This window comes from Mustela putorius, unplaced genomic scaffold (genome assembly GCF_011764305.1).
Source record: "Mustela putorius furo isolate JIRA1106 unplaced genomic scaffold, ASM1176430v1.1 tig00537350_pilon_pilon_pilon, whole genome shotgun sequence".
Classification (NCBI taxonomy): domain Eukaryota; kingdom Metazoa; phylum Chordata; class Mammalia; order Carnivora; family Mustelidae; genus Mustela; species Mustela putorius.
This window is the reverse complement of record NW_025422471.1, coordinates 21,238,584-21,252,392: the sequence shown is the minus strand read 5'-3', so window position 1 is coordinate 21,252,392 and position 13,809 is coordinate 21,238,584. Positions and strand designations below refer to the sequence as shown.

At 38.6% G+C, this 13,809-nt stretch overlaps 1 protein-coding gene across 2 annotated transcripts in view; it reads left to right on the top strand.

Moving 5' to 3' along the window:
* RASGRF2 (Ras protein specific guanine nucleotide releasing factor 2) overlaps window positions 1–13,809 on the top strand; it is a 248,493-nt gene that overhangs the window by 90,435 nt on the left and 144,249 nt on the right. For both annotated transcript variants that reach the window (XM_045074406.1, XM_045074405.1), the window contains exons 3-5: window positions 5,921–6,068; window positions 8,299–8,388; window positions 12,704–12,957. In XM_045074406.1, coding sequence (XP_044930341.1) covers window positions 5,921–6,068; window positions 8,299–8,388; window positions 12,704–12,957 — 492 coding nt within the window. The remainder of the gene's footprint in view (window positions 1–5,920; window positions 6,069–8,298; window positions 8,389–12,703; window positions 12,958–13,809) is intronic.

Sequence of the window (13,809 nt, the reverse complement as noted above, 5' to 3'; positions counted from 1 at the left end):
CAGGGAGCCTGCTTCTCTCTCTCTCTGTCTATCTCTCTGCCTACTTGTGATCTCTCTCTGTCAAATAAATAAAATAAAATCTTAAAAAAATAATATAACTCTATTTATCAACTTTGAGCAGTGTGTATTGAATCTCTTCTGTAAAAGGTAAGTAAATTCAGATAGTTAATGTGTCTTTATTGTTCTTTCCACTAACCATGAGATTTTATTCCTTTCATTATTATTTCTTCTCTATTTATAAGCTTTTAAACACTTAACTTCCATTCCTTAATTTAATTCAGCCTCTGTTGAATCTGAAAGTCAAGAAATCAAAACAAAACCCAAAACCAATGAAGAACGCAAATAATTATAAGTCAAGTTTTAGAAATATGTACCAAAGATCAAAACTGGTGTTTGGGTCCACAAGTATAATCATACGCGATTGAATACTTGCTCCTTGAAAGAGAAGCTTGCTTACATTTACTTTTCATTTCTTTCTGGATCCTGTTGCTTCATCTGGCTGGTATTCTTGGATTCTGTGCTTTTATCTTTGTTTTTTGTTTTGTTTGCTTGGAAAGCCTCCTCATAATTTTCCTCCTATAGTAGATGTGATTGCTAGTAAACTGTTTCTGTCTTGAACTGGTACCTCGTTGGTTGATGTTTGCCTGGATGTAGAAATTTAGGTTCAAAATACTTTTTCTTCAGTTCTTTACCGTGATCTAGCATCCCAGGCTACTGATGAGAAATATGTCATCTTGATTCCTGCTTTCTTTAGGTCAACTGTGATTTTTCTTTGGCAGCTTTTGTAATTTTTTTTTCTATCCGTAGAGCTCTGATATTTTACCAGGGTGTTTCAGGGTATGAGATGTTTTTATTTATTCTGTCTGGCATTTGGATTATCCTTTCTATTTGGGCTGTGCTATGTTCAGTTAAGGGTCTATTTTTTCCCCTTTTAGAACTCCCATTAGGTAGATATCAATCCCTTGGACCTGTACTTAGTGTTGCTCAATCTTTCTTCCATAGCTCCAATGTCTTTGTGGTTTTTTAAAAGATTTGTTTATTTATTTTGGGGAGAGAGAGAGAGAGAGAGAGTGAGCACATGAGCAGGAGGAAAGGCAGGAGGAGAGGAAAAGAGAGTCTTTTTTTTTTTTTTTAAAGATTTTATTTATTTATTTGACAGAGAGAGAGATCACAAGTAGGCAGAGAGGCAGGCAGAGAGAGAGAGAGGAGGAAGCAGGCTCCCCGCTGAGCAGAAAGCCTGATGCGGGACTCGATCTCAGGACCCTGAGATCATGACCTGAGCAGAAGGCAGTGGCTTAACCCACTGAGCCACCCAGGCGCCCGGAAAAGAAAGTCTTAAGTAGACTCTATGCTGAGTGTGGAGCCCAATGCAGGACTCAATTTCATGACCCTGAGATCACGACCTGAGCCCAAACCAAGAGCTGGATGCTTAACCGACTGTGCCACCCAGGCGGGCCATTCTCTGTGTTTTTGTTGTGGTTCTTGTTGTTCAGTGTTCTCTGTGTCTCTACCCACCTAGCTTAGTTTTCAGCCATGTCTGCTTTGTCAATGAGCTCATTCACTAACCTGTAAAATTTTAATAATCATTGTTTCCAAAAACTCTTCTTGTTATCTGGTTACTTCTTTTCTATAGCAGCCTCTTTTTGCCTCATGACTCTGGTATTCTTCCCTGTTTCTCTATAGATCATAAATCTCTATTGCTTGAATTCGGCTTGTTTCTTTAGTATCTATTCTGTTTGTTCGTTTGGGGCTGTATTTATCATGTATTGCAGTGTAACAGTTTACCCGACAGTGCTTAAAACAGTGAACAATTTATTGTCCTACCAGTGTCTGTGGGTCAGGAATGCAAGCATGATTTAATTGGGTGCCTCTGCCTGAAGATCTCTCACAAGGCAACAGTCAAGGTGTGAACCAGGTCTGTGGTCTCATCTGAAGGTTCAAAAGAGGAAGGATTTTCTTCCAAGTTCACTCACATGATTGTTAGCTAGATTCGCTTCCTTGTTAGCCAGTTCCTCACTGGCTGTTGGCTCGAGCCCTCTCTCAGTGTCTGTCTATGTGGACCTCTCCATATAGCGGCTCACATCATGACACTGACTTCCTCAGAACAAACCACCAAGACAACAAGAGAAGGCAAGCAAGAGAAGCCAGAGTCTCCTTGTAAAATGATCTTGGAAGTGCTGTTCCATCACTTTTGCCATATTCTGTTCCTTGGAAGCGAGTCACCTAAGTCCAGCCCACACTCAGGAGGAAGGGGTTATGTAAGGACATGAATACCAGAAGGAAGGGATCATTAAGGGCTATCTTAAATGCTGCCTACTACAGAAGTTTTACTTTTGGGGGTTGTTGTTGTTGTTTTTCAAGTCTCTAGTGATCTTTGTTTCTAAGGAAAAGACTTTAGGGGTTATTGCAGGTAGCAGGCCTGGGTTTCCTCTGCATCTGTGTCACTTACATAGGCTTCCTTTTCAGTTATGTGGGCAGATAGTGTGGAGGCTGGCTGGAATTCCCTCTTGTGTAATTCCATGTCTTTTATGTGCATGGTTGGAACTTATGACTTGCTACTAGCCATTATTATATGGAAGACATGCTGAGATAGTCACTCCCTTGATTGGGTTACATTTTATGACAAAAGGGATTTTGCAAATAATTATGGTCCTAAATTAGTTCTTTTTGAGTTATACAAAAGGAAGATTTTCGTGGGTGGGCCTGACTTAATCAGTGAGAAGCCCTCAAGGAAGGACTGCAGTCCTTGGGGTCAGAGATGCTTTCCTGATGGCCTTGAGGAAGCAAGCTGCATAAGTTCTGTATCTGCAAGAAAATGAATTTCCCAACAATTTAAATACTTGGAAATGGGTTCTTCCCTGGTCAAGCCTCCACATGAGAATGCACCTTGAGTGACACCAAAATGGTTGGCTTATGAGACTCTGAGATGAGGACCCGGCTAAACAGCCTGGACCCCTGATGCACAGATACTACAAGATAATAAATAGATGTTATTTTGAACCAGGGAGTTTGTGGTCATTTGTTCACAATAGAAGAACAATAAATGTATTTCATTTCTTGTCCCTCGTAGAGCTGATCCTTTTCTGGTTCTCCCTTGGTCAACAGTGGAGGCCTGGTGTAGATTCAAGCTCTGTTCTCTCTGTGACTTGCTTCCTCATTAGGAGTCTTCTCCACATCTAGCTTCCTCAGACAGAGGGCAGATCTTAGGCTGTGACTTGGGGGCGTGTCACTACTGCCAGTTGTACTTTTATTTCTTTACATTGGGAATTGGGAAGAGGAGAAGCGTAACTTGCAGATGTTGCAAAGTCACCTGTTTAATGAGAGACCCTAATGATCACCCCCTTACCTACTCCATTTCTTTGAATGTGTTGATTCCAAGCTTGTAGCTCTGGCCACCTTGGTGGGAGCCTTGCTTATGCAAGGTGCCTCCTTGTGTAGTTTCCTCTACTCTGCATTTCCCACTACTCTGATTCTACTCGGTTTTTCTCTTCACCGAATTTCTTATGACTTCTGATCTGTTGATGGCCTATTTTTCCTGTTTTATAATCCTGTTATGGTTTCCTTCTTTAAACAGAAAATAATTTTCCTAGCACTTCAGTGGGGGCTTGGAAGTGAAGGGAGACAGATGTTGGTTATAAGTGTGCATGAACTCAGCTGCACAATCTGGACTTAATCAGTGAGAAGCCCTCACTGATTAGAAAAAAAAAATACTCTTTTGCTATCTAACGCTGATTCAGTATATTTGTAATAAATTTGGCATATTTCTAATAAAATCAATGAGAAAGGGCAGAATTTTTATTATAATAACTACTTTTCTCATGTTCTATTCTTTCCTTCTTTTAAAGTTCCTTCATCTGTGTGAAGACTCTGCTCTTTTTTTTTCTTTTTTTTTTTTAACCCTCTTCCCACTTACACTTACATAGCCTTTCTCTCTATTTTCTTACAGTGATTTCTTAGAACAAGTGACTTTAAAATATTGCTGACACTGTGTTTTTTTCTAACGCTAATAGCACACATGATGTAAGTGCTGAGGATGTTGAGATAATTGAACTAAAATTGTGATTTTAAAATTGTTTTAAGACTCTTTTAGTTCTAAGTAACACGAACCTACTTCAAACTAGTTTGGGTTACAGAGAATTTATTAGACAGAAATTATAATATTTTACTGAACCCAAGAGTAAAAATTATATTTGGATATCATGAGGGTGTGGAACCAGAAACTAGAAAGTTGATAGAAACCCAGATAATCATTACCTTTCTGTCTCTCTTATCTGTTTTCCTCAACATCTGCTTACTTTGTTTCTCAGCTGACTCACTTTGCTTCGTATGGGTATGGCCAAATATGGCTGCCCAACAATGGTAACCAGAGTTTCCAAGTTTATTAAATTTTTAAAAAAAGATTTTATTTATTTACTTGAGAGAGATAGAGAGTGAGAGAGAGAACATGAGAGGGCAGAGGGTCAGAGAGAGAAGCAGACTCCCCACTGAGCAGAAAGCTGGATTCGGGACTCAATCCTGGGACTCCAGGATCATGACCTGAGCTGAAGGCAGTTGCTTAACCAGCTAAGCCACCCAGGCACCCTGCAGTTTCCAAGCTTATGTCATATTAGTTCAATCAAATAGATAAGAGACAGAATGCCAGATTCCAAGGAGAATGATGAATTGGTTTAGTTTGGGCCAGTTATCTCTTTTTAGACCAGTGCAATGTAGTCATGAAGAAAGATTTTTATGGTATAAACATGCTGCTATGGCCCAAGTTCTCAAAGAAGAGGCAAGAGATAAGTGAGCGCAAAATTGGGCAGATATCTCAAGAGATGTCTTCTTCAACATTCTTGTTTATATCCAGTGTGCTATTTCTTATTAGAAGTTTAGCTTGTGGTGAAGACTATAAGCTGAGGGTCACACATAAATTGATTTGATCCCAGCCTTGCCACTGCTAGCTGTGTGACCTCTGTGAAGATTAAAATCTTTCTGTGTACAATTGGGATGATAAAGCCTATCTCCTGGGGTTGCTGGGAGGATGAAATGAGAATATATATGGTATATCCAAGCACTTAATAAATAGTAGTTATTAATTATTATTATTTTCAGATCATTTGGGAAATGGAGGAACATACATTTTACTACTTCAAAGGTTGTAAGAAGATCTAGAGGCAAAATTTCTGGTGCTACAGAATTACATAGTCAATAAAAATCTAAGAAAGAGTTTTGCCTTTACCACACTTGATCAAAGAAATGGATACAGGGGAGGCTGATGGTGTTAGGGCCCAAGAAACTATACTTATTTTTTGAATGAAATGTTTGCTTCTGTTGATTTTTGAAAGAGGTGGCAATGGTGTCATGATCCTAAAGAGAGCCAAGCAGGGCTGTTGATCAATGGAAGAGGCATCATAGTTTTTTCAAGTCAGTTCTTGTTCTGATGGTCTCTGCAGTCATTCCATTTGGTGGCTGGTCTATTCTGATTGGCTAGTGGCTTACCCAGTGAGATGTTTTTGAATATCATCCCCAGAAACCAAGTGTGTGCTATTAGTTCAAAGACTTCAGCTTTTGTTAAAGAAGATGCATCTTTTTCTTTATTAAACAATAGATTTTCTTTGCACTTTTCTGATGTATATGGTAAAATTGTGGGTGGCAGCCATTCATTAAATAAACTCTTATTAAAGGATACGAAAAATGGTAATGAACCAAATTCTATATAGTTAACCGAACTCCTAGTTTAGTAAAGGATATGTAAAATGATGATTTGAATTCTTTATAGTTAAATGATACAAAATGTCAGCCCAAAGTTAATATTTACATAAAGGAGAGTTAGCCAACAATCTACATATATGGCTTCTTTTTAAAACATGATGTATGCTGTTCTATATGAAATTGCAGTAGAAGAGTATCTCATTGACTAACTGTGTAATTTTCTCTTAAGTTATGCAGACATTTTGATTGAGAGGGAAGTGTTAATGCAGAAGTACATTCATCTAGTTCAGATCGTAGAGACAGAAAAAATTGCAGCTAACCAGCTCCGGCATCAACTTGAAGATCAAGACACAGAAATCGAAAGACTTAAATCAGAGGTACTTCCCAGTTAATAGATTCTTCCCCATTGTTTCACATTTATTGTCATCTCCTCATAATTACATAAGGCCTATCAGGGCAAGATTTTAATCCCAAACTTAGTTCCTTTGGCGTCGATATGTACATGGTCAGACTAGAGATCTATGCTAGGAAAGTATCCAGTCTGTTAGGGTTGAGTAAATATGCTACAACAAAATACCAGGCTAATATGCTGCTTTTTAATTATTTTGTGCTCCTGATGTCCTTCCTTTGATCAGATAACCAAGAGTTGACTTAATATGTAATTGTTTGTAGACTGAATATTGTAATAATGATAACTGTGAATCTACTATAGATTCAGTTACAATCCCAAATGCAACTAAGGAAGGAGCAGAAATGAAGTCTGAAAGACTTTGCTGCTTCTATATCTAAGGAGTCCAACTTTCTCCCCTCTAGAATTTTGAAAAACACATTTGTGTTAAAGTATAAGACATTTTCTAGAGTACACTTTTTCCTGAATTTGTCCTTCCTGCCTCTCTCCACCTCCACTCTCCAGCCTCCAAAGGTGAACTTCTGGGGTCCTGCACCCCCAGATTGTGCGATTGTGCCAAGTAAGAACAGCAGATGGTCATGGCGTCAGCAGCCATGGCGGTGGGCCCGGGTGCTCCCGTGCTCACAGGTGCCTCTGTCTCTGTATAGAAACCCGAGGGTACCTTTCCTTGCTGTCCCGTTATTCCTCGTGGAAAGCAGATGATAACTGGAGAACTGAAGAGGAATGTAGAAAACAAGATTTCCCCCCCTTTCTAACTAGGGATGCATTAGCATTTTCTTTGCCTCAGAAGAATAGCACAGAATGAAACCTACCACTAATTGTATTCTATTGACAGAACAATTCAGGGTCCTCATTCTTGGTAACTTGCTTGTCACTTTTATAGTCACTGGAGAATGTTTTCCTCTTTGTTTCCTCACACCTTCCTCTAAGAAATACTCCGAATCCTGTGTGAGGTTTTCACCTCCTGCTGCCCGTGTACATCACCTCCAGTTCACAGAGCAAGGGTACACGCCGATTGTACCTGGGATCTGACTGCTTCTCCAGTGATAAGTTGCAGACTATGTTCACCATATCATTAGTGATGTTAACTTCCCAGTTGAACTCTGAAATCCGATATAGTGAAAACAACAAAGGCTATATCAGGCACTGTAATTTAAAACAAAATTATTGTGTTCTTTCTTTGCCACAGTAAGCTTAGAGCAGATGCGTGTCGGCTGAGTGAAAGAAGTTGGCATTTACTCCACAAGAGAGACTCAGTCAGCACCAAGCAGTGTTCCCCAGTCTTTATTTGTGCATACTTATCTGTCTTCACTGTGTTCTAATTTTAGTCTGGATATAGATTGCAGTCCCAGACTGTCAGTAGCAGGTATGTCTTGTGTGGTCAGTAGGCAGAAACAATAATTTATTTCTTACTCCTTTTATTTTCCCGCATTTCTGCCAGAAAATGGCAGAAATGTGTATTTGGTATTGGCGACAAAACGGAAAGATAGGTCAGAGGAATCAGTTATGACTCTTACTTTTTAAATGTCTGCTTGTAGTATGTCTGTACAGGTTCTTACCTTTATAAGAGCCTGAAGTTGAGAGGTAGTCTAGTGAATTTGATTACTAGGTGTTTTGGAGCAGCTGTCTGGTCTTGAATTTCCCCCACAGGCCACATAACCGAGCAGGAGATATAAAGAGATCCCAAGTTGTTTCAGTCATTTTTACCTTTTCACCTTTTCTTCATTGGCTTGGATCAATCCCAAAACTCTGAAGTTTCTTTTGCAGTTACCATTTTCCCAAGGAATTTTGTGAATCTGCTGTACTGTGTATACCTGGAAGGCTACAGGCTGATTAAGGGAAGCAAGAGCTTTGACTTGAGTGTCATTGCATTTGGAGACCACAGGCCATTACTGGCATCAGACAAGATGGCGGCATGCCGCTCAGCTCCTGTGAAGGCCTTGGCCTAGTCCTCCCTGGCCTGAGTTCACACTTTCCACAGTCACTTCTTAGGAGCGATTTGTTAGCAACATAACTAGATAGGTTTGTGGTGAAGTTCTTGCTTCCCCTGCCTTAGCACCAAAGGAATAAAAGTTGGATAAAAAAACGAAAGTTTCCTGGGGATCTCATAAGCTACCTTGTAGGTATAACCTCCTAGGAGTGAATGGCTATAAGCCAGTATTTCTCAGATCACAAAATGGACCAATTCTGTGTTCTAGATTGTCGCTCTTAACAAAACCAAGGAACGAATGCGGCCTTACCAAAGCAATCAAGAAGATGAGGACCCAGACATCAAGAAGATTAAAAAGGTAGTATTTGGGGTTGGGGGGGCGTTCTGGCTTTGGGCAAGCATGGTGATCAGTTATCTGTCCTGTAGTGTTGTCTTTGCCACCCTGTCTCTGAACTTGGTGTATCTGTTCTAATGGCTCTCAGACTTGCCCTTCAGACTGATCTGGGAATGGCTACTTTGGAAAAGTTTCAGCTCGAGATTTTTTTTCCTGGTTCTGGGAATCCCCTTTTGGACTCTGTGGGAGGGTTGCCAAAACCAGACATTAAGATAGTAGTGTTCTCAAGCTGGGTTAAGTAAGTGCTATTGAACCTCCTAAATTTGTGCTGCTTTCATATTTGAGGGGAATATCTTTTAAATGACATTTAAAAATATTTCTTTTAGATTTAGATTTCAGTGCTTATTTAGAAAGGATTTTTGTGAACATGTGAGAAGATTGACTAAACACATCTGCTCAGAGTTCTGTTTTATTATTGTTGTTCCTTTCTTGCTTAACATCCACATAATCAGCAGATCTTTCTGCCTCACTGTCATGTATTACTGTACAACTTTTGCAGTTAACCAGACCCTGGTACTAACTCCGTTCTACCGTGTTTGATTTTATGACATCTAAGTTTTGAATTCCGTAATCTTTATACTCTTGTAAACCACCTACTCAGCTTTGTTAACATTGTGTGAAGAGCTTCACACTTCAAGAACTTTCTTTAGATACACATCTTTAGATCTTTATTTCATCTTAAATTTTTTCATATTCCTGTTTTCCAACAAGATCAGGCACATTCCAGGTGGTCTGGCCATAGAACCTTATTCCTGTTTTCCGTGCTAAATAATTATTCCCCTTAAATTGTAGCAAAACTTCAAATATTGCTCAGAGTTTGAAATAGAAATGCTTCTTGGAACTAAATTGCAATGTTTTCAGTTTTTAAGCACTAAAAAGTGAAATAACACCATTCCCTTCTGGAATTAAAAAAAAATTATTTAAGATTTTATTTATTTATTTGATACACACAGAGAGAGAGAGCGCGAGAGCGCACAAGCAGGGGGAGTGGGAGAGGGGAAAACAGTCTCCCCACTGAGCAGAGAGCCCAATGCAGGGCTTGATCCCCAAACCGTGAGATCATAACCTGAGCCAAAGTCAGATGTTTAATCAACTGAGCCACCCAGGTGCCCCAGAACTTAAAAGTTTTTAAATTGAATTTGGTTTATGTTATTTTGATACAAGATTGATGCTATTGCATCAATAGCATCTTTTCATAGTATGAAGTTTTGTATAAAGAAAGATATCAGTAAAATACAAATTCCAGTTCTTTCTTTCTTTCTTTCTTTCTTTTTTTTTTTTTTTGTAGAAACCGGTCTTTTAGTAAGTAAACCAGCCTTTGCTTAGCAGGCAATACCTGACTAAGGAAATATCTTATTTGACCAAAGTTTCGATTAAGTTTTTTTTTTTTTTAATAATATTTCTTTAAAAATGTATTTATTTGACAGAGGGAGAGAGCGAGCATAAGGAGGCAGAGAGGCAGGCAGAGAGAGGGAGGAAGCAGGCTCCCTGTCAAGCAGAGAGCCCAATGTGGGGCTGGATCCCAGGACCCTGAGATCATGACCCGAGCCAAAGGCAGAGGCCTAACCCACTGAGCCACCCAGGCACCCGATTAAGTTGTTTTTTGAAAATGCTTCTGTTAAATGGAATAATACTGATGAATGCTTTTTACATTTTCTGCCTTCTAATATTCAATAGAAGCAATTAAAAAATTACTTTTGAGCTTGTTAAGTAGGTTTGGAAATAATTCTGTTGTCTTTTATGTCCCAAACAACTTAATGTCTGTATGGAAAAGAGTGTTTCAAATGAATTAGATTTCCTATTCTGATCTTGCCAAATAGCAACACAATATTTTATCTTCAGGGAACCAAAATTGGATTTTATTTAATTACAGAGAAACTTCCTGTTAGAATTTTCCAAATAATGTGCCTATACCTTCCCCACATAATTCTGTTAAAATGTGATTAATTTTTATTGTTGGAAGGGTGGCAACTAATGAATGCTTGCGTGAAGTTTGACAGTATGATGACAACAGTGGTAGGTAAAGGAGAGAATTTTAAACATTGCAAAAGAAGAGTGGTTGTTTAAACACATGATAATTTAGGTCATATGGGTGAAACAGTGGGGAAAAAATAGGAAGTGTAAGAATGTGTTGAACAGATAATAGTGATACTAAAAGGAGATTGGGGTGCGCCTGGGTGGCTCAGTCGGTTAAGCAACTGCCTTCAGCTCAGGTAATGATCCCGGGGTGCTGGGATTGAGCCCCTTGTCAGGCTCTCTGCTCAGCGGGGAGTCTGCCTCTTTCTCTCCCTCTCCCTCTATGCTCTCCCCCTGCAAATAAATAAAAATAAAATCTTAAAAAAATTATTTAAAAAATAAAAGGAGATTTGGTAGTGATTTAATGCTTTCAGTTATATGTAGATTTGCAATCTGCTTTGTTGTTGAATCTGCCACTTAGATATCACCACCCTAATAAATTACCATAATGTGATATATATATATATATATCACAATGTGATAAATTTATCATAATAAATTATCATAAATATTTTTATATTTGGAAAGGACTTCAGATTGTTTTAGTCCATTATTTTATAGGTGAGACAATAGAAGACAAGAGTTCAGAGTTACCCAGTAGGTTAGTGCAGAGCCTTGGGTTAAGGCATGTCTGGTTAGCACCCGGCATTTACCTGGACACTAGAAAGATGTTGAGTAAATACTTGTTGGCTAACATACACAGGCCAGTGCACTTTCTCAGGTTTGTCTGTTATTTTTCAAATCAAACTCAGATCAATGTTAGAGGCTATTGTGTTTTCTACAGAATTGATTTTTATGTATATTTCACATTTCTTCTCACAAAATAATCACCACTGCAAATCATTAACATGTGTTTTTTTCCCTATGTAGCTAAGAGAATCCTTGCAGTTAACAAAAAGCAGGTAAAAGAATGCCAAGTCTGATTGCATCTTTCCTGTGTGACTTACCACGAAATTTAGTTACTTGTCTATAAATAGAAGGGGTCAGACGAGCTGAGGCTAACACTTATTTTCTAAGCTTACTAAAAAAAACCCTCAACAACAACAAATCAAATAGCCTGATTTAAAAATGGGCAAAGGACTTGAATAGACATTTCTCCAAAGATGAAATGCTATGCACATGATCTTTGGGGAAGTCATATACACAAGAAAAGCTGCTCACTATCACCCAGCATCAGAGAAACACAAATCAAAACCACAGTGCAGTGTCACCTCACACCCATTAGGATGACTTCCGTCAAAAAACCGGAACATAAGTGTTGATGAGGATGTTGAGAAATTAGAACCTTTGTGCCCTCATGGTGGTATGGTGAAGTGGTTCAACTTCTATGGAAAGCAGTATGGTCATTCCTCAAAAAATTAAAAATAGAACTATCACAGTGATGCAGCATTCCTGCTTCTGGGTATACAGCCGGAAGGATTGAGTGCAGGATCCTGAGGAGATATTTGCATACCATGATCACTGAGGAACGATTCACAAGAACCAAGAGGTGGAAGCAACACCCATGTCTATCAGCAGATGAATGGAAAAACAGAATGTACATATGGTGGAATACTGTTCAGCCTGAAACGGGGAGGAAATCCTGGTTCATGGTATAGCATGGATGAACCTTGAGGACATTACACTAAATGGAATTAACCAGTCACAGGAAGATAGATACTATGTGACTCCACTTATGTGAGCTATCTAAAGTGGTTAAGTTCACAGAAACAGAAAGCTGAATGGTGGGTGCCAGGGGCCGAGGGAAGGGAGTAGTGGGGAGTTGTTTTTCAATAGGTATAGTGTCACTTTTGTGGGATAGAGAAGTCCTGGAAATCTGTTGTACAGCAGTGTGAAATACTTAATGCTGCTGAACTAGACACTTAAAAATGGTTAGGATGGTAAATTTTAAGTTATGTGCCTTTTCACCACAATTAAATTTTTTTTTAAATATCTGCGTTTATATTGTTAAAGAATACACCTTTAAGTTCTTTCTTTATTAAAAAGTTAATAACTGTATATGTAATATTATCCTATTCTGGTGTCCATACAGGGAGTCCTAAAGAGCTTATGGAAGAAACTTGCAAAGTTGAGAAAAAATATTATCTTTAAATCCTATTTTTTCCTGCTGTGTGAAAAAGCCTGCCATTATTTGTTCTAGTGATGGACCATTAATGCACTAACGAAAAAGTGGTGCTTTTTGTGGCACGGGATGGAAACCCTTACTGACAGGCTTACCAAAGACAGTCTTGCCGCTCCCTGAGATCTTTCTGCTGTTCTGTAGGTTCAGAGCTTCATGAGAGGATGGTTGTGTAGAAGGAAATGGAAGACTATTGTGCAGGATTACATTTGTTCTCCTCATGCTGAAAGTATGAGGAAGAGAAACCAGATTGTGTTCACCATGGTTGAAGCCGAGTCAGAGTATGTTCACCAGCTCTACATCCTGGTCAATGGCTTCCTCCGGCCCCTGAGAATGGCGGCCAGCTCCAAGAAACCTCCCATCAGCCATGATGATGTCAGCAGCATTTTTCTCAACAGGTTTGTCTTGGCATGAATCAAAAAGTCATGTGAAAAAAAATTTCTATTCCTTAAAAGAAGTTTTACTTTACTCTTAAAAGAATAGGTATTATAAATTCAACTTCGAGAGTGTATGATACTGAAAATAAGAAAGCTGTCATTTGTGTTTCATTATTTGCCCAAATTTACATGTCTTTATTTTGAATCATGGCATCTAGTTTTCTGGTTTTTTTCTTTATTTGACATGTATTTTCTTGTCATTGTGTGGGTGTGTTTTTTGGGAATGATAATCTGCTTCATAAACTGAGGGAAGTGAAGTGAGTAATGGGTCTTTACATTTAATTTATACAGACGTACTTTAGAAAGAACAATAACTAACAGAGAACCCAAGAATCTGTAGTGAATTTATTTCTACATATTATACACTACATATAGTGTCCTTGCTGCTGAGGATTCATCAGTGAGCAAAGCAAAAATCCTTGCCTTCATGGAGCTTAAATTGTGATGTGGGAAGAGACATAATGAATAGTGAATAAGTGAAGAAGTGAATAGTGAATAAGTGAAATGTAGTATATTATGTGGTGATGAGTGTTGTGAAAAAAAATCAAGAGGAGAGAAGGGAGAAAGGGGGTGCCTGGGTGTTTTATGTAAAATTTAGTAATTTATTTATTTTTGAATACATAATACATTTACATTGTGCAAAATTCAAACAACACGAAAACATCAAATAACTCTTACTCTGTCTCTGCCCAGCCCATATACCCCACTTTTTGTTTTTAACCATTTTCATTAGTTTCTTATATACCTCTCTAGTGTTTCTTGATGTATATCCAATCAGATATGAATATAGAGTATTAGCTTTTCCCCCTTCTT